The sequence below is a fragment of the Zonotrichia albicollis genome, chromosome 9, assembly GCF_047830755.1.
Source record: "Zonotrichia albicollis isolate bZonAlb1 chromosome 9, bZonAlb1.hap1, whole genome shotgun sequence".
Lineage (NCBI taxonomy): Eukaryota > Metazoa > Chordata > Aves > Passeriformes > Passerellidae > Zonotrichia > Zonotrichia albicollis.
Window position 1 is genome coordinate 35,393,703 of NC_133827.1, and position 26,203 is coordinate 35,419,905.

At 41.6% G+C, this 26,203-nt stretch overlaps 1 protein-coding gene across 1 annotated transcript in view; it reads right to left on the reverse strand.

Annotated features, from left to right (window-relative positions):
• Nucleotides 1-2,007: 2,007 nt before the first annotated feature.
• Nucleotides 2,008-26,203, reverse strand: part of USP13 (ubiquitin specific peptidase 13) — a 50,414-nt gene continuing 26,218 nt past the window's right edge. The window contains exons 7-21 of the mRNA XM_074547389.1: nt 23,728-23,822; nt 21,938-22,125; nt 20,446-20,517; nt 20,088-20,181; nt 16,848-16,973; nt 14,803-14,956; nt 13,359-13,533; nt 12,899-12,987; nt 12,420-12,542; nt 10,993-11,019; nt 10,116-10,259; nt 8,994-9,160; nt 8,342-8,504; nt 6,674-6,758; nt 2,008-6,030 (exon numbers count right to left, since the gene is read on the reverse strand). Of these exons, the coding sequence (XP_074403490.1) occupies nt 5,937-6,030; nt 6,674-6,758; nt 8,342-8,504; nt 8,994-9,160; nt 10,116-10,259; nt 10,993-11,019; nt 12,420-12,542; nt 12,899-12,987; nt 13,359-13,533; nt 14,803-14,956; nt 16,848-16,973; nt 20,088-20,181; nt 20,446-20,517; nt 21,938-22,125; nt 23,728-23,822 (1,796 nt within the window). The 3' untranslated portion in view covers nt 2,008-5,936. The remainder of the gene's footprint in view (nt 6,031-6,673; nt 6,759-8,341; nt 8,505-8,993; nt 9,161-10,115; nt 10,260-10,992; nt 11,020-12,419; nt 12,543-12,898; nt 12,988-13,358; nt 13,534-14,802; nt 14,957-16,847; nt 16,974-20,087; nt 20,182-20,445; nt 20,518-21,937; nt 22,126-23,727; nt 23,823-26,203) is intronic.

Consider the following 26,203-nt stretch of genomic DNA (forward strand, 5'->3'; position numbering starts at 1 on the left):
AGAGTTATTTTTAGAATTGATTTTCATTTTGACATGTTGCTCAATTATACTTACAACTGGGATTTATACCAGCTGAGGCCTGGCCCAAAGGGCTCTGCACATACAGCCCATATGAGGAAAATAGGAAAAAAGTAGATAAGAATTTTTCCTGAAGGCCGTGCAATAATTAAAACAGAAGTAATAATATCCCAAACCAACCTTTATGAAAAGCAAAGCCAACATGCAGTGACTGAAATCACTACTCAGGCAATTTCCCACATACCACTGTAGGAGCTGGCTCTCAGCATTTCCCAGTTCTGTCCTCCATGGGATGAGGTGAAAGTGCTGACAAGGCTGATGTCATTCCTGCTCTGCTTCTGCTGTGAGACACCAACACAGGCACAGACACCAGGGATAAAAATTCCTGCGTGCTGCTGTGGACAGGAAAGCTGACAGCCAGGCAGCAGCAGCTGGGACAGTGACAGCACAGGGCCATGGAAAAAGCAGGATTCTCTCCATGGACATGGGGCTGCTCCAGAAAACAAACAGAACACACAGCCATGGTTTGCCTGCAGAAGAAAAGCTCTGTCAGAAAAAAAACTGGCAAAAACCTATGGCTTTAACCAGAACCTTCCACCAAGGAACAAAAGGGAACAGACACACAAACCACACTAACCCTTAGGTTAGGACAAAATTAACTGTGGGCTCTTGACACTGGTGTGTTTTGCTGGAGATATTAAAGCTAGTTTAGTTCTTTTTGCTAGTTTAGTTCTTTTTGCTCAAATGCACTGACAAAGCAGCAGCAGGAAAATCCTTTGGTTCTGTGCTCCAGATCAGGAACACAGCACTGCTGTCCTAAAGCCAAAGGCAGTGGGAGAAAAGCATCAGTACCAAATCCACATGCAAAACTGCTCAAAAATCACTGCTAAAGACGTCTGAAAACATAATCACCCACTCCAAACAGCTGTCAGTCATGCAGTAACTGTTTTCAATGATTTTACAGCATTTCAGTAATTTTACAGGCTGTCAGTGCTGCCCTTATTTGGGTAAGGCTTGTACACCTGAGGGACAATTTCCCACTTCAGTGAGGGGGAGCAGAGGGTGGGAACTCATCAGGTATCCAACACTGCTTCCCACAAACAGCCTGCAACAGCCAGGCACAAATCCCATACAGGAAACTCCTGGAAATTGTGAACAGAGCTGGTTAGCTTCTACAGAGAGCCACTCTCCACCTCTCCCACCTCTTCCAGTTGCCACAAGTGGTGTGAACAGCGTGGCTTGGGTTGCCATGGTCACAAGGGACATCTGTGATAGAAGAGAAAACCAAAACAGATCATTAAGTTTAGACTTCAGAAGCTGAACCATCTCTACATTTCTTATCACTCAGCATGGAACATGTCCTCTACTATGTCAATAAGTGTCACTGAGGCCAGTAGATTTACCTCTTACCTCTGCTCCAGCTGCTGGTCCTGTGATCCTACAAAAAGTTGTCCCCTCTCAGTCTTCTTTTTCAGCCTCTTGCATCTACCAGAGTCCCAAAAGGCACATTTCTATGTGAAGAAATACACGTGAGGAAAACAGAGTTCTTTCTCCTTTACTGAGCAGCAGAAGAAATTTCTGAGTATGAGGAATTACAGACCATGATAAAGCAGAAATTTGGAGTGAAATGACAGCACTATTCCACACAAACATTGCCAACTCTTGTGATCAAAGAACATCAAAAGGCCTAACAGTTAAAAACAAACAAACCAGTCTAACTTAAAACCTGATTTCTATTTTTTGCCATGCTGTATATCCATTCAGGGCTTGGGGATTTTACTTTTTTTTTTTTTCCTTAAATCCACAGAAATGCCAGGAGTCACAAGAAATCAAGAGTCTCACAAACCTCTCTATTCCCTATGCAGGGTCTTTCCAAGTAAAACACCAAATGTGAACACAAAGAGTGAGAGGCAGCATCAAAACACATTCTGTCTATTCCTCTCCAGTTCAGACAGGAACAAAGAAGCAAGAATCCACACAGTCACCAGATGTGAGAATATTTCTTTTTAATTTAAAACGGTTGCAACAACGTCATTCACAGCCTTTCTCATCTCAGACAAATACTCTCCAGAAAGTTAACAGTGCTTCAAGCAAACAACTCTGAATGGTGCAAAGTAAACCAGGACAGACACTTCCAGGATACAACAGTAAAACCACTGAAGACTGAGTAGAAATCAGACACCAATCTCAGCCATTGAGGGAGGAAGGGCGACAGGGAAAACAATAAAATGTCCAGTTACATATTTTGCATAGACTTCCAATGCATGAGAACAGCAAAGAGGATAAAAATGGCTGCTGCCAGGATGGAGAACAAAAAGAATCAGTTGGAGAGGTTTCTAAGGAAACCTAATGAGCTCTGGATGCATCCACATTCTGGATGTGTTCTGTGACCTGGTGGAGGCTGTCTGAATCTAGAACTGGGCTGATGTTGGTTTCACTTACACCAAAGTCAGTCAGAGGTAATGGCACTGAACCCAGTGGAGTTACAAGTGATTGGGAGTTCAGAAACATCTACTCTTATTTTAAAACTACAGGTCTGAATAAATTAATTTTTATCCTAATTATATTTTAGCTAGGAATATTAAATAGGAGTTTGTGTCTACACGTGTTTTGGAGACAGGAGATTGTAACTCAGAATGAGGAGTCTACTGGATCCAGCATACTGCTAGGAATAAGAGAAGAGGAAATCAAGGAAAAGTTATTGAGTTTTTCTTCCTTCCTTTCTCCTAGCCTAAATGTACCATACAAAAATGTAAAAATAAGTCTGAGAAATAAGAGCTTTATTTACTGCCAGGTCCTGGCTTGCTGTGATTCTCAGGTCAGATTGTCTCTAACAGCTCACAGTGATTTTTCTTCCCCCATTCTTTTTTGTCAGGCAGCTCCCAGCTCACGGAACCCCCAGCACCCACAGGGAGTGTGCCCAGGCTGTGCCCTGGCACATTCAGCACATTCAGCACATTCAGCCTGCAGCAGGCACAGCCTGGCAGATCAGTCATTCCCTCAGTACAGTCTGTTTCAGTGGGGTTTCTGCAATGCTGGAGTTTAAAAAAACCCAAAACTCCTCTGTCCCCCATTAGGCTGAGGAGTCAGGAGTTTTCATCCTGCTCCTCCGGGTTCTTGATGTTCTTCACACAAAACCCATCCCAAAAGGGAGACAACTTAACCAGCCACTTGAGAAAAGGAGGGAGGCCACTGTTTTGGGAGAGAATAAAGCAATTCCTCAAGTACCTGACTGAAGAACTTCTAACATATTTTTAACAGCTAAATTTTAGAAAACCTGCAATCCTTTCCTCTAAACTGCTCCCTGCACTCCTGACTAACTTTGGTTTGGGCAGGCAAAACACAAAAATGATGAAATGAGAAGAACCCCAGGACCTGAGCTGCTCCAATTCACTCACCACAGCCAGCCAAGGGCCCTCCCCTTCCAGTCACATTTCCAGTTTATCATTCTCCAAATGTTCCTCCTGAGCCCAGGCAGCTCCACAGCCATCACAGCTCTGGGATGCACCAAGCACTTTGCAAGATTCCAGCTCCATCCTTGACCCTGCAAGACCAGCCATGCTTCCAGTTGGGCAATGAACATGGGGGTTACTCAGCTGGCCTTTATTTACCCAATATTTCTAAATAAAAAGGGAGCAGTCACCAGATCTTGTTGGTTTCTAAATAGCCCTTTAAGTTCATGAGGCAAGAGGAAGCTGTTGTGTTGAACCTCTTTGGAATATACATGGGAATTTCAAAAAAAGAATTAAAAATTAAAGGAGGGGAGAAAAAAAGGCTTTTTCTCCTTTTTCTACTGCCAGAATGAAGAAACACACATACATACAGAAGTTTTGCTCTTTCACTTTAAATAGAAGATGTATCACTGCATAATTTGCTGATCCCATTTTCAAACCTGTCACTTTCTGGTGAAGTCCTCAAATATCCAAAATCTGGAAGAAGCAAAGAAATAACTGGCAGCTTTTATTTCCTCCAGAGCTGGTGGCTCAAAAAGCACAAGGCAGCTGAATGTCACAGGGGCCACCCATTAATGTGCCAGGACACTGCACTAATGTGTCCACAAGAGCCCTAAGAGCAGGGAGCTCTCCCAGCAAAGAGACACCTTTACACTCTACAGAATTATTGCACTGGAATTTCTCTCACAACCTTTTATGATCAAAACCTGATTAAAATCCTAATAGTGTATTTTGGCTCTATGCGTAGCTTTATGACCAGAGGGAGAATTATTTTTCCCCAGACAATGCAAAAACTAAAATTCCCTTCTCATAAACAGATGTTTAATTTGGGTTATCTTCTGTAGTGTGTAGCTGCCTGAATTTTGCTATTAAAACATGCAGGCACTGACAGCAGAGAAAATGTAATGACATCTCTCTGGCTGTCCTGCACTCTGCAAAAAAAGTTGCGGTTTTGGGGGTTTTTTTGGGTTGGTTTTTTCACTGCTGCAATTTATTTTGAGGGTTTGGTAACATTGTACAAGGCAACTCCAGCAACAGCCTCTAAGCAGTGTGCAACACTGGGAACCTTTGGGTTATTTTTCCAGAATCATGAAAGGTTTTGCACTCACCATTGTAATTTTTCTAAAATTAGTGTTTTCAAATATAATTTTAAAACCCACATATGCATTCTCACCTGTGAAAAACACTTAAATAACACCATAAAAATTAAAAAAAAGACAGGAAAGGCCAGCCCCTGCCTACCCACCCCATCATCCCTGCCAGAGATATCAGACCCCTTTTAGAAGGTGTCTGTTGGAGAGATCAGATTATTGATGCATTTGCAAGTTTAAAGAAACTGAGAATATCAATTCAAGGGGGTTTTGTTGTGGGGTTTTTTTTTTTGTTCCTGTTGGTTGTTGTTATTTTGGTTTGGTTTTTTAACGGAGGAAGAGAGGGGTAAATCAATAAATCAGAAAACTCACTAAGCAATTTCCCGCATTTAGATATGAAAGTCAATATTTAAGCAATCTTTAGCAGAAAGCAGGATTGCACTGCATGTACTTTGTCAGGGAGTTGATTTCAGATGGAATATGAGTGGTCTAGATACAAATTTCCCTGACATAAATATAATGGGACATTAAACCCTTCTTTACCTCCTCCATATGAAAACAAAATTTAAATAACAGCCTTGCCTTTCCTGAGGGTGTGCATTTAATTTCATAGTCAGAAAGTCTGCTGCTTTTAGCCATCTGTAATCCTGAATCTGTTGGTAGAACTTACTAAATAAACATTCAAGTGAAGATGAAGAAACCTATGTCTGCAAAAACAAAATTTCTCTTTGGCAAAAAATGTACAGGGCACTGACAGGAGATTGCTCCTGTCTCCATCAGTCTCTTAGGCTTAAGCTAGAAAAGTCAAATCAAGATACTGTACCACAGAATTCCAACAGATACAACTTCAGCTGACTTTTCTCACTGCACTGAAAATAATCTCTGAGAAAGGACATTCTGCTTTGAAGAACAGCTACAAACCCCCTCCCTACAAATGATTTCTCGACATGATCTGGACTCTGGATATAAACACAGGCTCCCAGTCACCAAGGACACAAAAATCTGTTTGTGCTCTTCAAAGGATGCACGGGCAGGACAGGCAGGAGCTGGGCTGAACTGTTTCAGCTCAACACTGAAGCTTCCATATTCTCCACACACTAGCTGCAAACTCCACCAGAAATCCACATGGCCTGCAAGGTGTATAAATTTAAAACAATGTCCTATACAGCACCTAATAGAAATCTTCCATCTAACACTTAAGGCGGCATCAAATGATTGTTTTTAAATACACTATAAACATCCCATGGTTTCCTTTGCTTTTTGGCAGTCCAAGGGTTAAGGGGTCTTTTGTTGGTTTTAGATTTTTATTGTAGGCTTTTTTTGGGCAGGTTAAAAAGGCTTATGGCTTCTTAAGGCCAGGTGATAGATTTGAGGCCTAACTTGGTATCCTGTGGTAAAAATAAATGTAGCCCAGGTCTTTGGGAGGTCGTTCTGAGGCACAGACTCTAAGGTCGTTGTAGATCACCCATCTGAAAGGAAAACAAGATTGATTACATTCCATGAGTCTAAAAATCACCACAGATTTATCAGAGACTTCTCAGACCCAATCCTCAATGAGTTTAAAATCTAAAATTAGGCCTTGCAATGAGAACAAAGGATCAGAGGAACAGCTGAACCAGCTACCAGAGTCAGGAATGGAAAAGGAGGAGGGATGTGCAGAGGAATGTGTAGTTACAGCTCAAATGAAGGAAAATCAGGGATTCCCAATGTCAAATAATGGGAGCATGTCAGAATCACAGCCAAGATCAGCACCACAGTACCAGCAGCACCAATATCAGCCCATGGTTCCATGGCTTTCTATTCATGGCAACAAAAGGAAGTTGGGAAGAGCTCAGACAAACTCAGCCAGATCCAGAACCAATGCCCCAAACTGAACAGAGATTTGGAATGGCCAGCACAGGAGAGCCAATGGTACATTTCACAGACATCAGTGGGATCAGAACTGACTCATCACATCTGTGACAATTTTCATTTTTTTGGTGGGAGGCCTACAAATGGTAACAGCCCATGTTGTCTGCCATGAGCATGCCCTGCTCTGTACAGATTCTTCAGATCAAATCAATTGAAATCAAACATTTGCTGATCCCATGTGTCTCCCCCAGCTGCACTCACCTTCCCTCCTTTCTGAGGTGACAAACGTAGTGGCCACTCATTGTGGATGTTCCCATGTGGCTGATGAACCCAAACAGCTCATACCCTGTTTTAAGAAATACAAATGGCACCCTAATTATTTCACTGCAACCACTGCAAGATGACTCCAGGGGAAATGTTCTTTCTAATACTGGAGAAGCAGTTAAGCACTCCCAGCACAGACTCTGCAGCCCCAAACTCAGTTTCTGTTAACACTGCAGCATGTTCCCAACTTAACTAGTGGCTCAGATTCACTGTGAAACATCAAACCAATCCAAATCAAACCCACAGAGACCTGTGCACATACAGCAGGGCTATGATCACAGCCCCTGCTAGGAAAGAAAACAGCAGATTCCTTCCCAGTTCACAGAGAGCACCACAGAAAGCGCCAAGCAGGGAGTTCATTCTGCACACAAATTAGCTAGGTCTGTATGTGTGATCACAGATCTCCTATAAATCAAAAACCACAGAAGTCTGTATTTCAGCATAGAAGAGGGGACAGGAAAGAAAGCTCTTCCTTTAACACAAGGACAATTTTTATGCTTAAAGTCTCTGGAGAGTTCAGCACTGGTTCTTGATGCCCACCCATGCATGCCATTCACCTGAATTATCACTAAAACTAAAAGGGATCCTTCTTTCAGGGTATTGTATAAGGACATGGGCCTGGATTTTGCTGAAGAGGGCTTTCTGGAGCTATTTCACAGAATCATGTTTGTTATCACAACTTCAGGCATTCAGTCAAGGGTCTCAGTCTACAAAGGCTAAGTACCAAAAAAAATAATTATTCCAAGTTTGGGGGTTTTCTTTAACTTAGCAATAAGCAATGTTTCCAATGTCTCCAAAATATTTAAAGTTGATATTTATAATTTTAATCTAACAGTAGCAACTACAGACACAAAAATCAAATTGCCTGGTAATATTTTTCCTAGACCTTTACATTCAAGATCAGAAGTAGAAGTTCAGAACATACTACATTAGAACTCATCACTAAAGACCCTTCAAAAAACTTTCTGTGACATCCTTACCACCAGCACTGAGCTTTTGTACTCCAGTGCTGTGACACCTCCACGAGGTTCTTCTCAACTTTGCCTGCTGTACATCAGCCCCATCTTGTGGTTTATTTAGCAGCAGTGTGACAGAGAATCTCAACCAAAAGAAAACAAAACACGCAGGACACCAACTGTACTTTGTGGTAGTATGAATAAGGAATTTGGTTGAAGGGATTATCAAACTGCCCAGCAGAGCACAGGAGGACAGAAACTCAGTTGGTCTGTAGCAGCAGTGTTGTCTTTAGGATGCTCAGCCTCTGAAGATTTAAATATTCTAGCTTTTCTTTGTCTTTTTTTTCTTAAAGCAACAGAACAAAAAGTAAACCTAGGCCAAGAGAGACTTGTGTGCTCTAGTAGTAAAAAATTTTGGGCTCTGGTTATTCAGTGAGTCCAAGCAAAGAGTTTTCTGAGCAAACACAGCCCACAAAACTCAGTGGCCCACAGAGCTGTATCAGCCCCAGAAACAAGACTGCAAGTAAATTGCCTGGATTGTGCCCAAAGAACCCACAATAACTACTTTCAAAACAGAAAACAGCTCTATGAACGGGGTGGGTGTGACACAACAGAATGGCAGCCAGGTCTAAGCTGAAGCAGGACTTACTTCCAGGGCCATCTTTGATCCTGGGTCCCTCTGACCCTGGCTCTGCAAGGATATTGGCATTGGCATTGTTCTCCATATCCATGGTGTCCAAAGCAGGGTCACTTTCTTCCTCAGGGTCAGGGTGGCTGAAGATCCACTCCAGTGCACGCTCCAAGTTGTTGTTCTACCAAACAATCAAAAGAGCAGCCTTTAATACACTCTAACATCACACTGTCACTCATCAGCCTATGAACAGGGTAAGGATCATATTTACTGCATTTAAAAATTATAAGATACCTCCACCTCCGTGGAAAATAGTATTCAGCAAGCACTCTGCAAAAGCTTGACATATAGAAAAGAAATAATCCCACAATTAAGACCCACAGCCCCCTGCTCTTATCTTGCAGACACACACAGTGTCCAAGCATCCAGGTTATTTTTCAACAGGTTGTAAAAGCAGGTAAGTTTTCCTCACTTTACCATTCCACTGAAGTACACCAAGCACCTTTCCCACTCCAGAGAAGTCAGGCATCCCACACCTTGCCAGGATTGCTCCAGGCTCACCATCCATTAACTGGATATTTGCACATTTCAAAGGCATCTGAGCACCCACAAGCACAAAGCACAGAACATGAAACAAAGCCCCAGTGCTACCAATAACTCATGAACTCACTGTTGCCTTCAGCGCCTGAATTGCCACATTCCTCTGGAATCCCATGGAAATGATGATTGCAACCATCTCTTCAGGAGGCTGGTTATCTAATCCTACAGCTCCTAAAGCAGCTGCCCCACTGGAAGCAACTTCTCCAAATGCAGGTATGACCAATGGCTCAGCAAAGTCTGGAACAAACAAACAGTCATCAGTTCCTTCTTTTGCCTCACTTAACCAGGAAGTCAACAACAAACACGAACAAACAACACACAGGACCTCCTGAAATCAATGTAAGTTCATTTCACTGGCATCTAAATTCAGACTTAGATGTGTGGAAAGCCTTGAAAACAACAAAATGAATGTGCACTTTGCAAAATATCTAGGTGCATGTGCTCATACTGAGCAGATTGGAATAAGTCAGCACATTGCAGAAGTGAAACAACTGCAGGAAAGCAGCAAAGATTGGTATGGAAGCAATGATGGCATCAGGATAATAGACAACCCAGTGCACAGATGTAAAATGAACTTATTCAATATCTGAAAATGTCTGCTAAGCCCAAGTGAAACTCATTCCCCATTTACACAAGCAACATAAAAGCTCATGGTGAAGCGTGAACTCAACCAAATCTGGGGTTTCCTGGCAAGGGAGTTGTCAGTGCTGAATCATGAGTCCAAACTTTGCACAGATGAAACACAGGAAGTGGAGAACATCTAGCAGCCCTGTCCATCACCAGACAGCCCAAGTATGGCATGAATGCTCCAGCCTGAGCTAGAGAAGGCTGATATGGAAGGAAAGCATCCAGACCACAGGATTCTTTGTACTTACACTTGGTCACAGGTCAGCTTCCCCCTTAGCAGCACGGACCTAGCCAAAGGGTGGAAACAGAGCTGGCCCACACCAGTGGTGAGGACAGGACTTCTGGTGTAGCTTAGTTTGTTGTCTTCTTCTAGGCAGAGGACACCACATAATGGTCAAGATCTGCACATCCCAGGAGCAGCTTAGGAAAATTCACTCACACCTCCAGGTTTCCCAGGTGGGGAAGGGGGGGCCGTTGTTTCTCTGTCACACATTATAAAATTTCTACTGACTGCCAAAATCCACAACCAGGAGCTGAGTTTAACTTACAGCCTCCAGTGACTGACCTGGCTCTTCCATGTGTGCAATGATCCAGTTGAAAGCAACTTCAGCACCCAGGTTGCCTGTATAGTACACAGCCTTCCGACACGCCTCCAAAGGAAAGCCCATCTCTGCCAGCTGCATTACTGAAGACTCATCAATATCTAGGGCTGCAAGAAAGGACCTTCTAAAATATAAAAGTCTCATTTCATCCATTGCATGATATTTCTTATTGTTACTCACGGTGCCATATGTTAGAGTACAGACTGCTTGGATTTGGTTTAGTACTTCAATAAACCCACAGCCATCAGAAAACAGCCTTGTACAAAGCATTACAGTAGTTATTATGGACTTACTGATAATCTTTTGTCTCAGCAGGGACACAGATCCTCACACAAATCATTAAATATTGATGAATTTCTACAGGATTCTATTTCTTTTAAAACACCTCAGCACTGGATTTTAAGGGGTGAGGAAGTCAGGTGCTGAGCTCAGCTAGAGACAGCCAAAACCAAGCCCCTCTCAAAGGCAGGATCTTGCAGGTTAGAGAAATAGCAGCTGCCAGATGTGGCAGCCTCTGGATGACAGGGTCAGACAGCTTTATCTGAGATCAGAGTGCAGAGGGAGCCAGGATAAAGTGGCTGTGACCCCCAGGACTGCAAGATCCTCCTGAGGAGCAGCAGGCAGAGGAGCAGCTCATTTTCTGGCTATACCAACCCTCAAAGAGAGTCCTGCACACATGGAATAAACACTGAACAAGCACAGAAAACAGCTTTTATTTGGAAGCATGCAGGGCAATGCATCATGCATCATGTCTCCTCATGCATCTCTATGAGGAGACAGAAGCCATTAGCTGAGCAAAAGCAAAACAATTTTTAAGCAGTAGAAAAATGAGATACGTACACTCCACGAAATGGTTCATCATGTGATCTGAAAATTAACAATGGAAAAAAACAGGGAAAAGGCTAAGTAGATCCATATGGGTAAATATGGGTAAAACAATTCCATATTTTTAAAATCATAGAAATATTTGACCTCATGGAGACAGGGCAGTTTCATCCTTGTTTCCCTGATGTTTTTGCCATGAATTAGAGCAGGAATATTTCTGCTCAGTAATTGTTTTTCCCTAACTCAGTTCAGAGCAAAGTGTCACTGATACCATAAACCAGTAGGAAATAAAGCTAATGGCTGACTTAAGCAAGAATCTTTTTTAAAAAGCACCATCACCCATGCATTTACACTAAAACTAGGTCAGTCCATTCAGCAAGAGGGTAAGGAGGTACAGGCCTTTGTGAGGAACTTAGACAGATAAGGATGGAATTAAAACCTTTAGGGAATTGAAATTTGTCATATCCTTGCTCTGCACACAATTTCAGGTACTAGCTTTCTTTCACATACATACAGTATGGTATTCTGCCACCATTATTATAAATCTCCAAGCAAATGGGGGCACTCATGTCATGAGAGCAGCTGCATTACTGGCTTCATATTAAATACTGAGGCACTCAAACTTCAGTCATCTGGAGAAAGTGCAGCCACCTGGGTCTAAGGTCACACCATAAAAACATGATTTTACTTGCTATAAACCATTTATTCTCCAGGGAAACCCAGGGAATAAAGAAAGAGGATATTTAATATTCTTGTTTCTGAATAAAAGAAACAGTGTAAAAGTATTCAAGAAAAAAAAAAACCAGCACAGCATTTTAATCACTTCTCTTTCTTTCTTCTCCACAAACATTATAATCAGCTGTTTGCCATCTTCTCCTTGAGATAGAGCTTTTTTAAATGGCAGCCCATATACATTCAGAGAAGAGGACTGTGCATGCAGGCACAGCAGCTAGGGTCGAACAATTCTTGTATTTTTAAAATGAGTAAAATTTAGAGTCTTAGCCTATGCCTGGAAAGCTGCTCTCCTAAGCTGTAGTCCTTTGTGTATTAAGTATTGCTGTGCTGTGCTGGACCTGGGAAGTTCACTTTACTCCAAGGGAGTCATGGGCATGCACTGACGGGTCTCTGGAGAGAGTCAAGGACAGCAACAGCAATTATCAAACCTTCTAGGGAAAGGTGTCCCTATCCATAGCAAGGGGGTTGGAACTAGATGATCTTTAAGATCCCTTCCAACCCAAAAAACTCTGTGATTCTATAATAAATCCTCAAAACAGGAAAGCTGGAAGAACTAGAGTTGTCCAGTAGGGAGGAAAAAAGGCTGTGGGGTCTTGTAAGAATCTTCAATGGCAGAAGTACAGGGCTGGGCTTTTGTTCATAGCTCAAGAGAATCCCCATGTGGTAGAAGGAAAGGGGAATACAGGAGAGAGTAAGTCAGTAAATACCTTTTGGGTCATCAGGAATGACAATGGGAGGAGCAATGTCTGGGAGTTCCTCTTCTCCTGGCTGGAGCCCCCTGGCCCGAAGGTGAGTGATATCCAGGAAATCTGGCATGTCAATAGAAACATCTGCAAGAGCAGAGAAATGGGCTAAGCTTCTGCAGCCAGCAAAACGACCTTATGGTGCAACCTACCCCTTCAGAGAGGGGACTCTGGTACTCAAGGTACAGGAACAGCCAGGATTCTCCTTCTGAAAAGAGCTCTTTAAGAAATATGGAATGCCAAAGCACAATTTAATTTAGCTCAGATTACGTGAAACTGTTTTAACTCCACAGACCTGATGGATTGGTTAGATTTGTTGTAAAAGGGAAAAAGATTAAATTAGGATCTTCACAGTACAAACATTACTTTAGTCAGGTCCTCATTATAGTGTGCACATCTTAATAATTATCTGGGATAGAAAGGTAAATAAAACAAGCACATACCAAGCTTTTTGGGTATCCAGTCAAGGCCAAAGGTGAATTTCTTTATCTGCACCACTAAGTACTCAGGAAAGGAAGCAAAGCGGGAAGTCCTGGGAAGGACAAGAAACAGAATTCATTGAAATCAGGCAACAGAATCCCCAGCAGCACAGATCCCAGTACCTCATGCACACTGAGATGAGCTACTGCTGGTTGATACCAAGGATCCAACCCTACAAGCATTTAAAGTTCAAGTTCTCAACAACCAGACTGAATCACTTCTTGGACTCTGACCATTGAGAACAATAAATTTCCTGCTCAGTTCATCATTACAACTCTTGCAAGGCTGGATCTGCACATCCCACTGATGACCCCCAACACTAACGTGATGCCAGAGCACATTGTGTGTTTCTCTTTGCACCATGCCCAGGTAGCAAGACAAGCACAGAGCACAGTATTTAACAGGCAGCCAGACACCACTTACTTAACTCCAGCAGATTTTGCTTGAAGGGCACTGCTCCAGAAGTCCTCCACATTGCTGGGCTCAGAAAAGGCCTGCAGACAAGCACTAAATGGGATCTTGGCACGGACCAGCTCTGGCAGAGGTCTCCTTGCAGCTTCTGCTTCTCGCCTCTTCAGTTCATAGGCAATTAATTCATCTGAGAAATACACACAACACTAGAAGCTAATGAACATTGTCATGGTTATGTGCTCCTCATCAGGCTTATTTCTGCAAGTTTTAGAAAAGCAAAAACCTACTTAGCAATAATAGTTTTGCATACTTTTAACTAGACATCAAATCTTTTTGTCTGCATTGGGGTCAGGAGCTACACTTACAGCCACATCTCTAAGGTTTCTGTTCATGGTAAAAACACAGAACTGGAAATACCAGGACACAGGCAATGAAAACTTGGCCATGACAGCCAGAATCCTGTGTGAACAGTAATGCCACTCACCCACTTTATCAGAGCTCAATCTGAGTTGGAAAGTTATTGCTGTCTATCTGTGTCATCTGACTATTTAGACAGGCCAGGATTATGTATGATCTAGAAAATATCTTGACACTGGTAAGCTGAGCAGTGCCATATGGTAAATTCACAAACTAATCTGTCTTCTGAGTCATTACCTGGAAATAACATGTTCTTTTATAAGGGACAGAGTCATCACTGAAACTGATGAACAAAGAATGAAAAGTTCTCCTAAACTTCATGTCCAGTGCAAGGAGTTGCAGGCTAGGTAAAAGTTGGTAGAATTCTCTGCCTTGTGGTATTTCATAGCATCTCATCAAACAATCAAAATAGAACCTTCTGGTTTTAAAATACTTTAAATGTTCAGATTATGTAGGAAATCTGAGGCACATCTCCCTTCATGTTCCTGTGATGCCCTCTTCACTTCTACCTCAAGCATGCATTTATTATGTTATTCTGCAAGGCTCTTCACCACTGACTGCAGATGCAACCACATCTTGTCAGTGCCTTCCTCCTGCTCGCAAGTGTTCAAGCCTCCTTGGCCATTTTCTCCTTTAAAAACAAGGGTGCTTTTCACAGGCATGAGAAAAACACTCCTGCTTATTAAATAAACATCCAACACTTCATCGTCCTTGCCTCTTCCTCTAAAGCTCAGAACACCCAAATTGTGTATTTTAGATTTATAGATTACAAACTACCTTATACTCCTATTCTCTATTACCACATTAGATCTTACAATATTCTGCTAAAGAACAGAAAGCAGATCTGGGTTTTTGGTTGTTCTTTGTGAGTGTGTGTTTTTAAAAGATATTAATTAGCTGGTATGTTGAGTTCATTTTAAAATGAAGATGCTTTCACAAACTGTTTCACTGTCCAGGACGAAGGCGATTCAGGGCTGGTGGGGACCTCTGGGCACAAAGTGGCACATCCCTGGTCAAGCAGAGCAGTTTGCCCCGTTACCTTTGTTGGTGGCTGCCTCCATGGCCACGGGGAGCTGCATGATGTAGTCCACCCTGTGGGTGTAGCGCACCTTGCGGGACTGGCAGCACTGCGTGCGCTCCTCCACCAGGAACCGGAACACATCGCTGGGGTTCTCCGAGCCCACAGGGTTCCTCTGAAAGGAACAGCACACCAGGTCACTCCTGTGCCTCTTGGAACCCTGGCTGCTGAGGATTTCAGACTTGCTGTGCTGACAGACACTGACCCCCAAGGGAACACTGCATTTGACCTGAAGCCGTAGAGGAAACTTCCAAAATTGCATGATAGGACTGAGATTATGAGTGTGTAGTTTGGATAGAAGTGTGCAATATCACATGGTAGAAAACATAGATTGTAAGGTTGTAGAATGTAGTAATATATATAAAGCAAAATGAAAGTTTTAAAGCAGAAGCCAGTCCTTTTTCTTTAACTTCTTCTTCACTTTCTTCTCCATAGGTTTAAGTAAGGTTTTAATTAGATTAAAAAGTCCGCATTGTGGAGCATGAGTAGTTAGTTATAAAAGTATGTTAGTAATAAGTTTAAAAGCTTATAACTTTAGTAAGTTATAAGCTTAAAAGTAAAAGTAATTTAGGTGTCATTTCTTAATTAGACAGTTTATCCTTAAGAAGCCTTGTAGAGAAAAAGATACAACTTCATTTTTACGAGAAGTAAAGCTCACAACTCGTAAGACTATAATATAGGTAAGAACTAATAAACATCTGAGTCCAAACAAGAAATACCATCTCATAATTTAATCCCAATCTTAGCAGAGAAAGGAAACAAAAGAATCAACATGTGGTGATCACTAAAATGACCAGAAAATCCACAGGCTGCTGGTGGTTTTAAGGCCAGCACGAAGACACTGATCACAATCACTGGACTGTGTGCAGAGCTCTGTCCCCTACAGAGAGAAAACCACCAAAACCCACAAATTCTGCACTCACAGCAGCATCTTTCTAAACACAGAACTTGCAGGGTTTGTTCCTGAGAACATATAAGAACCTGACTGAGTCAAGGTGAGCAGAAGGTAGGAAGGTGCCAAGTTACAGTAAAGACAGCAAGCTCAGATAAATAACATGGAGCATCCTCTCAGCAAACAGAGTTGCTCCTACCACTCTGAATATGCACTGAAACAGAATGAGCAACTTGTAGTTCATTATCCAGATGGGAATGTCATGCAAATAATATACCTCCTCTTTGTTGTTCATGGTAATGCCTGTTATCAGGCAAGAAACAGAAAAGTCTCTTCTAACCACCCTATAATCAGTACATGCATTTAGGGATGTGGAACATTATGCATACAAATGTGAGTAACTTCATCTAGAGACTGAACACATGAATAAATAGCCTTGATTCTTGGGGAAAATGGGAAACGAGGGAGGAAGGGTAGACAAGAAATGCTTTACATCAGAACTGCATGTATTTGTAAATTCCTTTTCAGAAAGACAGCATTAAAATTCACAGTATGATTCCTTCACACACAGCACTGAGCTGGAGCTTGGTGGAACTAAAGCTTTATACAGAAATATTCCACTGACTAACAGCCACTCTGCTTTCAGCAGGGGAATCCTTCCTGCCATAATTCAGTAACATACAGCTGGGATTTGTACAACAGCTGGACAGGGTAATTAATTTGCTCCCAACAATTATATGAATTTGGAACAATAACAATAATGATCATAATACCCAATTCATCTATATTCTCTGGCACACTTCAATATGGTAAGCAGGAACAGCAGTTTAAAAGGTCACATATGTTTATGAATCTTTGTACATTGAAGCTTGACCTCTTTATATTTGTTAGCAGCACCACTGGCCCTGCTCTTGGTCATGCAAGAGTCTGAAGCAAAGAAGAGGAAGAATTAAGGAAGCAAATATTTCTAAAACAAAATACATTGTAATTGGTCCACCTTCTACATATCTAAGGCTAAAAATAATACAACTAAAATACCAGCCACTCATGTAACAGTTTTGCCTTCATTGTCTAATATAACCAGAAAAAGAAGCAGCAATTCAGGTTTTCTCACCTCTACTAGATTTATTAGATGAAGGAAAAATTCCTGTGCATCTTGTTGTCTGTTAGAGGAAAATTCTGGGTGGCCTTTACTTATAAAAGCCTTGAACATTCGAGGAGATATTCCATTGTGTTGAGGCTAAATAAAAGAGAGAAAAACCATTTAAAAAGTGATTTTTATTCAATCATGAACCAAATATCAAAGTTATTCCACTAAATCTATCTATGGCCCATTTCTGACACTGGAGGAATGATAGCTTCCATTTCATTATTTTTCCATTTTAATAAAAATGGGAAGGTTCCTGAAACAAGATTTGAGGGAATTTTAGAATATGTTTTATGGCTTAGTTCCTGCAGAACTCACTCTACCTGTCCTTTGGCAATTGGCATTTTAAAGAGATTACTGGAGGTTTTTAAAGGTTAGTAGTTTTCAGAAAGGCTGAAAGCCTACATTGTTATATAACATTTGATATTGCTTTCAGAACTCTGTGCCAGAGCATTGAAGCACTTTGGTGTATCAGCTGGCAGCTTTCCTCAGGACAAAACCTTCCAGAGAGCTGTGCAGAACCAAGCAGAGAACATCTAATGTGTGCAGCATGCATTCCCAGGTGAGTTTTTAAGAGCAGACATGAATTTGCAATTTGCAGGTGATGGTCATGTTGAAAAACCATAACTTACTGCCTTTGGCCATTCAGTTACATCTGAGCAAACTGCCCTAAATTAGAAAACCTCTGCCTTCCAAGACAGTCCTGGTTTTGACTTTGTAACCCTTTATACCACTTTAAGAACCTCTCCAACCATTCCAGATCCTCAAGACAACTAGCACTAGCTATTATGCTTGTCAAATAACATTTTTGAACGGGTCAGAATCTATTACTGAGATTTGCCCTCATCTTCCATGAAACCAAATAATTTTCTGCACAATCCAAGCACAAGTATAACCTTTAGGAGCGCTCAGAGGCTGTTAAAAACTCAGCCAATTTCATTCTTTACTACACTTGCACTGTTATATGAATTTAAAAATAGAAAAAGCAGCATGAAATGGAGGCCATATAAAATACTGGAAGAGAAATTTTTTTCTTTGCTTTACCAGGATGAAGTATTCCTAGACCCATTGAAATCAGAAGCAGATTCTCATTTTTAAATGCTTTTTTCAATTCTTGGCAGTAGACCACCAACAACATCAGGCTAAGATGATCCCTACAGGCTCCCATCAAGAGACAGAGTTTCTGTATTGCTTGGACAGAGAGATGCTCTGGGGATTTCTGGGTTATGTACTGCTTGAGTGTCCTCAACTGCCTTTCATCCAAACTGGGACTGGGGAGATAAGTGCATAAAGCAGCTCACATTGCAACTTCTTCCTGTGCCAGAAGCAGGAATGTGGCACACTGCTGTACAATGCTGTCTAATGCACTCAGTTTGGAATCAAGCCTTGTTTCCACCTATACACTTTGTACTCAGCCCCTCGAGCAGGAAGAAGAGGAGCATGCCATGAGTGACAGTCTGCAAAAAAAAGGATTGAGTCTTGCAATCTCACCTCAAGGACAATAAAAGGGGGGAAAAAAATCTAAACTCAGAAGAAATGTTAAAGCTCAAAGCAGAAAATCAAGCCCTGGCTGATGACCCTTTAGGGTCTAAAGTGGGTCCAAGGAAAATGCTGCCATTTCCAGGCTAAACTTCTGTGGTGAAAAATTTCAACTCCACAGCATCACGAGTATTTACTGAATACCTGGCATGCTTTCCCCATCAAGAGTTGCAAAACAGTTTAGCTAAATATAGATTGTGCTGGACCACTGCAGATCTCATATGAATGCTTTTACAGGCAACAACTCCCCAAAACTTTGGATGAATTCCAAAGGCTCAGAAAGACTGAGAACTTTGCATATAGAAGGGGAAAAAATAAAGGAATAAAAGTTAAATGAATAATTGATATTACAGACACAAAGCAGAAGCACTTCAAAACATTTAAGGCCTAAAATGCTAAGCAAACAAAAGGGGAAAAAAAGCATCCTCAACCTGAAAAAAAACATAGATTTTGATTCCAAGAGTGAAGGAATAGAGAAAATATCTATATCTGACTTTTTTTCTGTAAATAAATCATCAATAAAACAAGCAAAAAAAGCTGTAAAAGCTGTTTCAAATTCTAATATATGCTCTGAATTGCTTGATAAGGATGCTTCATGCATGTAACTTCAGCTTCATTAAACTGAACTAATGAGCACAAGTACTGTTAAATGTCAGTAGAAGCCTACTGCAACCTGACAGAGTTTCATCCCATCTGTCATTAAAGAGTTCTCAATATCTCATCTAATAGTGGCTGCTGAGCTAAACAAGGAGATGCAGCTTTATTCCAAGGATTCAGATCCCTGAACTTCCAGCACAATATTTTCCAGTCACATCCTGGATGTGTTTAGGAAAGCAGGACAGTGAGTACACATAACTCAATGTATGGAGTTTGCTGAAATCTGTCCCACTATTCCTTTGCCCCAGTGTTGATTAGCCTTGAACTTTATTTAATGGGAACAAGTAGGATTCATTTGCTGCTCCAAAACATTGAATTGCCACTGTACAAAGCAATTACTTGGGAGACACATGACTGCCAGGTCATGCAAACTACTCTGCACCAGATGCTCTGTCTGTCCAAAATCTTATTGGCATTCTGATTTCAGGAGAAATTCCTATGTCAATAATTGATAGATGAAGGTAGAGGAAAATATCTGTTTCTTTGGCAACCACCACCATCCCTCAGTGGCAGAAGCATGCATTACTCTTGTGGCTCTGCATGGCTCCTCCACCTCCAAAGCCCTCAGCATCACCTAACGTAGCATTACCTTCTCCTGAAATCAAGTGGAGTATTGTCAGACACTCCCTGCAAACAATTCTTTAGCTATTTATACTTTCAGTAATTTAAAGAGGGTTTAGAAGTTTGCTTCCAGGACTCTCTGCACAACATTGTTTTTGTTGTTGTTGTTCCTCAGAGAAGATAAACATTGGTTGCAAGTTGTGTGAACATTTGTAGTCATCACTGGAGCAGCAGAGCACTTTATCAGCAGAACCAGGGCTTGCTTTGATGCACTGCACAAATAGTGCCTGACTAATTTATCCCTGACTTAGTAATCTTCACATTCCACCTTGCTAAGCATCCCATCCATGCTGGACCCACACGTGTTTCTCCAAGCCCAGCACCTGTTCCCTTTGCTCAGGATATCACTTTTACCTAGTTACCAGTGGCTGTACAAACTCAGGCAAATACCTTGTGTTCTTCTTTCATCACCTGCTCAATGAGCTCAGATTTCATGGGTGGCTTAGAGTATTGGCCTGAAAGGAGGCCGTGTCCCAGTTTAGCCCTGTAAGGAAGAAAGTGGAGGAGTGGAAACAAACATGTGAGAAAAACAGAAAATACTTACTTCAAGCTAAAAAAAAATGAAGCTTACTGCTTTTGACTCCTTGATGAACCATCATTACCATCATTGCAACTAAGTGGTCAAACCTCAATCTCCCTGTGCCGTATCTCACTTCTGAGCCCATGAAAAGGTGTTCTTTTGCTCTGCCATTAAATCATTTAGTTCTATTTAACCTGACCAAGTAAATAACTGAGAAATGTCACTTACATCTGAGTATTGAAATCTTGGGTTGGATCAAGAGGGGAGTAGTCAAATATTCGTGGAAGGTTTCCCACATACCTGGGCAGCAAGAACAAAGCAGAAACATTCAAATATTGCAGCTTAATGATTCAATCTATCCTCAATGAGTGCTTCTGTCATGCAAAAATAATAGTAAAGAAATTAAGAAATGGATATGGAGATTTTACTTGGAAGCTTCCAGCTATAAAGAATATTGCTGTGTTGTTCATCTGGAATTTACATTCTATTCCTTATTCTTACAAAAACTGCAGGATGGTGTTGGTCAAAACCAAGAGTTGAGTTAAGGACTAGTGTACATTTTACTCCCAAGCAATGAAACCAAGTAAATTCAGGCTTGTAACAGGACAAAAATATGTAAAAAGAACATTTCTATTGAGTTTCACAAGATAAGCAATTCTGATAACACTGAGGGAAACATTGCTCTAGCCAGCCTATTGGAAAGTGAAGCGCTCAGCAGCATTCTCTGAGCATTGGCTGCCCTTAAGCACAGCAAAAAACAGCCTGGGTAGGTATGGCCACGGTGCTGGTCCCTCTCTCATCAAAGATCTCCACTATTTTGATGACACTAAAACCCCCAGGTAACTCCCATGACCATGCTGTGGAAAATGATCTTCCCTAATAAAGTCCATTTTGATATTTTTCAACAGTGGAGGTAGAAGAGGTGGCACTTAATGAACGCACAGACTGTACTCCATATGGCTAACAAAGAAAATAAACACAAGTTTTGTCCCTCTTCCTCTCCAGAAGGCAATTTCTAACATGAAAACCTGGGGGGTTTTCCAAAATCTAAAAACTTCACTTCCAGCACATATACTAGTGCTGCTTTGGAAGGAAAGGGCACAGGCTTCTTTCTCTCCTTGGAGTGATGTGTTCAGCTTTGATCAGTCAGGAGTATTTCATATTTTTCTGTTGTGCTTTTGTCCTTTTAGTTATTCAGTGGAAGAATACATTTATACTATTCTTGCCGCTATTTTTTTAAATTTTAATTAAAATGTCCCTCTGATAGCTTCCCCCCTTAGCCAGACATGCATGCTACAGGTGCAGTGTTTTTCACTAGCATGGATCAATTTCAACATGTCTGTGCCAGTTTTTGGCACAAATCACACAGAATGACTCCTGGCATGGGCCAGTACAAAACCCTTAATGTGATACTGATGATGCCCAGGTAAGCAGAGATATGTTCATCTGTACATAAAAAGCAGAGACTCAGACATCAAATATCCAAGGTGGCAAATGATTTCCCATCACTGATGTTGAGACAGTTCATTTTTAATTTGAAGGCAGCTTGGGTTTTACGTTCCAAACCAAAACAGCCACTAAATCCTTTAAGCACTCACTGGACTGACTGAAAGAGACCTGTTTGCAGGCAAGACAAAAATTAAACCACGATTTTTCTTAGAAAAACAACGAATTGATGAATGCAGCAGCTAGTGACCAGAGGTAGTTTGGAGCTACTTACGCTCGCTGGAACTCTGGGATGCTGAAAATGGCTTGCATGACAGCATTGAGGTAGCAGCTATTCCCCAGGTTCTTCATGCCAGTGTATCCTGGCCCATACATGGGCTTGAGTTTCACACCAGCTTCCTGAATCACTTCCCATTCTGAGACTCTTGGCTTTATGTCATTATCTCTTAGCCCGTTGTCTGTCTGAAAGCAACAAGATTTTCATCTTAGTCTCTTTAACTCCTGCCGTACTTATTCTGCTGCCAACTTTGTGAGCTATACTCCAAGAAATGAAGAGCCAAATCAATGGGCAAGGGGAGGCAAATCCTGCATGTAGGGGAAGATGAGGGTCACAAAGCCAGCAGTTTGTTCCTCCAATACACCTTTGCTCTTTAGCACAGCCACTGGCACTGAGTGCTCCCACTCATGACCCCAGTCCCAGCTGGGAGCTTCACTTCTCTCAGGCCTGTGACCTCAGCCTCAGCATCAAACACTGCATCTTTTCAGGTTTCCTATTCCATTTGTAATGGTCAGGAAAAGCTGCTGCTGTAGAAGCTGCTGGTAACAAACAAACCACGTGAAAAGCTGCAGATCCAAGAACTCTTCCCTTCTTTCAAACGGTAAAAGCCAATAATTTGTGACACTGAAGTTTCTTCCCTTTACACTCAGCCTTCAGCCTGTAGGTGCAGGTCACCACAGTGTCATTTACTGCTGGCACTGCTCAAAGAATTGTACAGACCAAAGACCAGAGGTGAACCTTTGCAACAGCTAAGACTAGGTTTTCAAGGCTCCTGAGTAAAACAGTCTTTCCAGAATGATTTGGATAAAAGAAACTTTTTATCCATGACCCTGGCAAGGACATTAGTATACCAAAATCATTATTAGTGTCATGAAGACTTTTGAAAATACAGTTTAACTCTTCTCTATAATTTAAATTAATATAATTTTCTCACCACTTGGACAATGAAATACATTTAACCAGTAGCAGGATTTTTCCTTTTTAACATTTTCATGCTCTCCAGGTAATGATACTAGGTTATATGCTTGGGTTAAAAAAAATAAAACCAAAAAACAACAAACCAAACCAAACAAAAAACCAATACAACCACAAAAACCACACCTGCCTTTATAAGCATATCCTATTCTGATTTCCCACACCATTTAAAGAGAACTGGAATCTACACCCACTAAAACACAAGTTATTAAAAGCACTTCTTTACTAATACAGATACACACAGAGAACCCTTTTTTTCCCCAGTCCCTTTGTAGCATGTCACACCTTTGACCATGCTGTTTTCTAGACTTGAGAGAATGTATTTTTCTCATTTTCTAATGTATTTATTGACAAAACCTAAACCGAAATTTACATAAATAACTTTCAGCCACCTTTTAACTTATCCATTGCTTAGCTTATTTTTGCTTATGAATTGTATCTGTTTACACATTCAATAGTCTTTCCTTCACTCTAATTAAATGTTCCAGACATTTTTCTCTGATTCAATAGCATTTTTCATCTTGAAGTCAAAGGGTACATCACACAGAAAAAGTGAAAAATGTAAACTAAAGACCAAAAGGTACCTCTTTCAGAAGGCAATTTCTGTATTTGAGAGCAATGAGTTTGAGTTTACTCAGAACTCTGACAGTAACCCCCAAATTAGCTGGCTGAACTTTACAAAACTGAATACTGTTGTAACAGTCTGAAGGAATCACAAATAAGCTACAGGTGTCATTCTTCTCCTGTTTCTCTCCCACCCCCAAGTGAACAAAGAAGTGAACAACAAGCTAAATAAAAGATGGATTTCCTACCACTTGCATCTGCAGCATATCAATTCCAAAGTGTGCCAAGTGTTTTGCTATATGTGGATCTAAGACCGGCTCCTCTTCATCAAAGGAATAGACATCTGCAAAAGCAGAGAGAAACCAGTGAGCCCCAGTATCAAATGTGATCCCTTCTCCTTGTTTACCAACACTGCATTCTCAGCACAGGGCTGCCCATACAAAATGCCTTGTTCATATTCCTTGTTCATATTGCATACATACAACGCCTTGTTCATATTCTCCAAGTTTGGTTCTGGCCAGCAGAGAAGTGCACAGACAAACACATAGCTCAGTAAATATCTTAACACAATCACCTCAAGCACTTCACCTCAAAAGAAATGATATGCCTCCACAGCATTAAAACCTAAAAACATTTATAGAGATTACAGTATTTCCTCTCCCCAAAATAAGCAATTTGTAGGGGATGCAAGGAACAGGGCATGCAAAGCCAGCCCACATTTTGAACATGACAACAAGAGATTATGAATTTTTGTAGAGCTACTAGATACAGACAGACCCACGAAAGCTGTGAGTATATCACACCAACTCACTGTTGGCAATAGAATTTTAATTTTTAGTACAGTTTAAGAAATTCTCTTTTGCCTTTTATACACAGAGATGCAGGAAGAACAGAGAAATTCTTTGTTAGAATAAGGAGGGGTTTTTTTTGATTACATACCACTGGACTGGACTTCCAAGATTAATCTAACCTTGTGGATAGGGAGAAAGGCTGATTTTCTGAGTGAGGTGTCTTGCTTTATGGTATGGGAAATTTAGATTTCAGTTCTCTATGACAGACCTTTATAGCCTTAAGGAAAAGCTCATAGACATTCTGGCAGGGCAAAGTTCAGATTGTGAAGGGAAGCAGCATGCCTAATGATGACATTTTCAATATGAAACCAAGTTTAGTAAATCCAAAAGAAGGACAAAAACATGAGAGTAAAAACATTCTTTTTTAGAGTTTGCCCATCAAGTCCTATAATGCCACTGAGTTCAGAGCAGGTTTCACCTACACGAGCAAATAACAATAAAGCTGTAGGCATCATACAAAGCTAGAAGAGATGCACTGCTAAGACTTGAACACGCTTTCCATCTTTTCTCTGCTCAGGTCTCTACCTCTGTGGTCAATGACTGCTTTGGTGTCTCCTCATACCAAAATCCAGAACCCCTGTGCAACCTCCCTGCATTTCCCTCAGGCACGTTCCTTTCATGCCCAGCAGCTTCTCACAGTGACCCTGCTCTATAAGAACAGACCTAGGCTGGCAGAAAAAGCTTAGCCAGGAGAAAGGAAGAGAAGCAAGCTCAGGAGGAGATAGCAGGAGCACAGTGAAGGCTGTTCACAGCACAAATATCACTTCTGGAAGCTCCTCACCCCAGACTCTCCTGGCAAGTGCAGACCCTGGCTCTGACTCAGCCCACCCCTTTAACAACAGGCAATGGTCTTTTTAACCCAAAAGACCTCTCCTTGAGGTCTGCTAGTACCAAACCCCCACTGAAATGATGACTGAAGGTTAGCCAAGAACTCAAACACTAACTTTAACATTGACCAGCCCTATGAAAGATCCCTCTGAGCAGGGAGCTGTGCTTTGAGCTGTGCTGCCAGCTGCTGACCAGCCAGCAGATGCCCCACTAACATTGGTGCCCGTGACCTTTGTGGCATGTGCATGGCTGTGGCTGCCCATCTGCAGGAATTCCACTGTGTGGTAGCAAATGCACCCAGAAGACATGACTGTTCATCCACACACATGGCATCACAACGTTCCCATAGCATTCTGCTGAGGTCACAGCACAGCCAGAGGATCCCAGAAAGTTCAAACCCCTCATGGAGTGAGATTACACAGCAACAGAGCTTGGGTGACTGCCTGCAGTGTGGAAGTTTTTGATATTGTTTTCCCTCTGCTCTGGCAACTGCAGAGAGCAAATCACCTGGGGCTACTGGCCCAGAGCAGCAGGAGTGGAGCACGAGACTAACATTATGCTCAAGCCCAGCTCATGCCTTAATTCAGTGCTTTCTGCTGTGTAGCTTCAATTCATGGGAAAAAGACAGAATTCACTTGTTTCAAAAATCAAACCCAGGTGTGCAATGCTGTCATACCAGACTCGTAGAGGAGGAATTCAGACAAGTCAGCAGATGTGACACACAAGAACCTGGTGTCATTAGAGTGAGAAAGAGGAAAAAGGGAGGAGTGGAAGAGGGGAAAAAGCCCACCAAGATAAATCTGAGACAGGCAACACAGAATATTAAACAGAGAAAAAGTCATAGAATATGCTGAGTTGGAAGGACCCATCAGTATCATCCAGTCCAACTCCTGACCCTGTGCAGGATGCACAAAGAATCCCACCACACACCTGAGAGTGATGTCCAAAAACATCTTGAACTCAGGCTTGGTGCTGTAACCAGTTCCTTGGGGAGATTTTTCCAGTACCCAACCATCCCCAGGGTGGAAAACTTTTTCCTAATAAT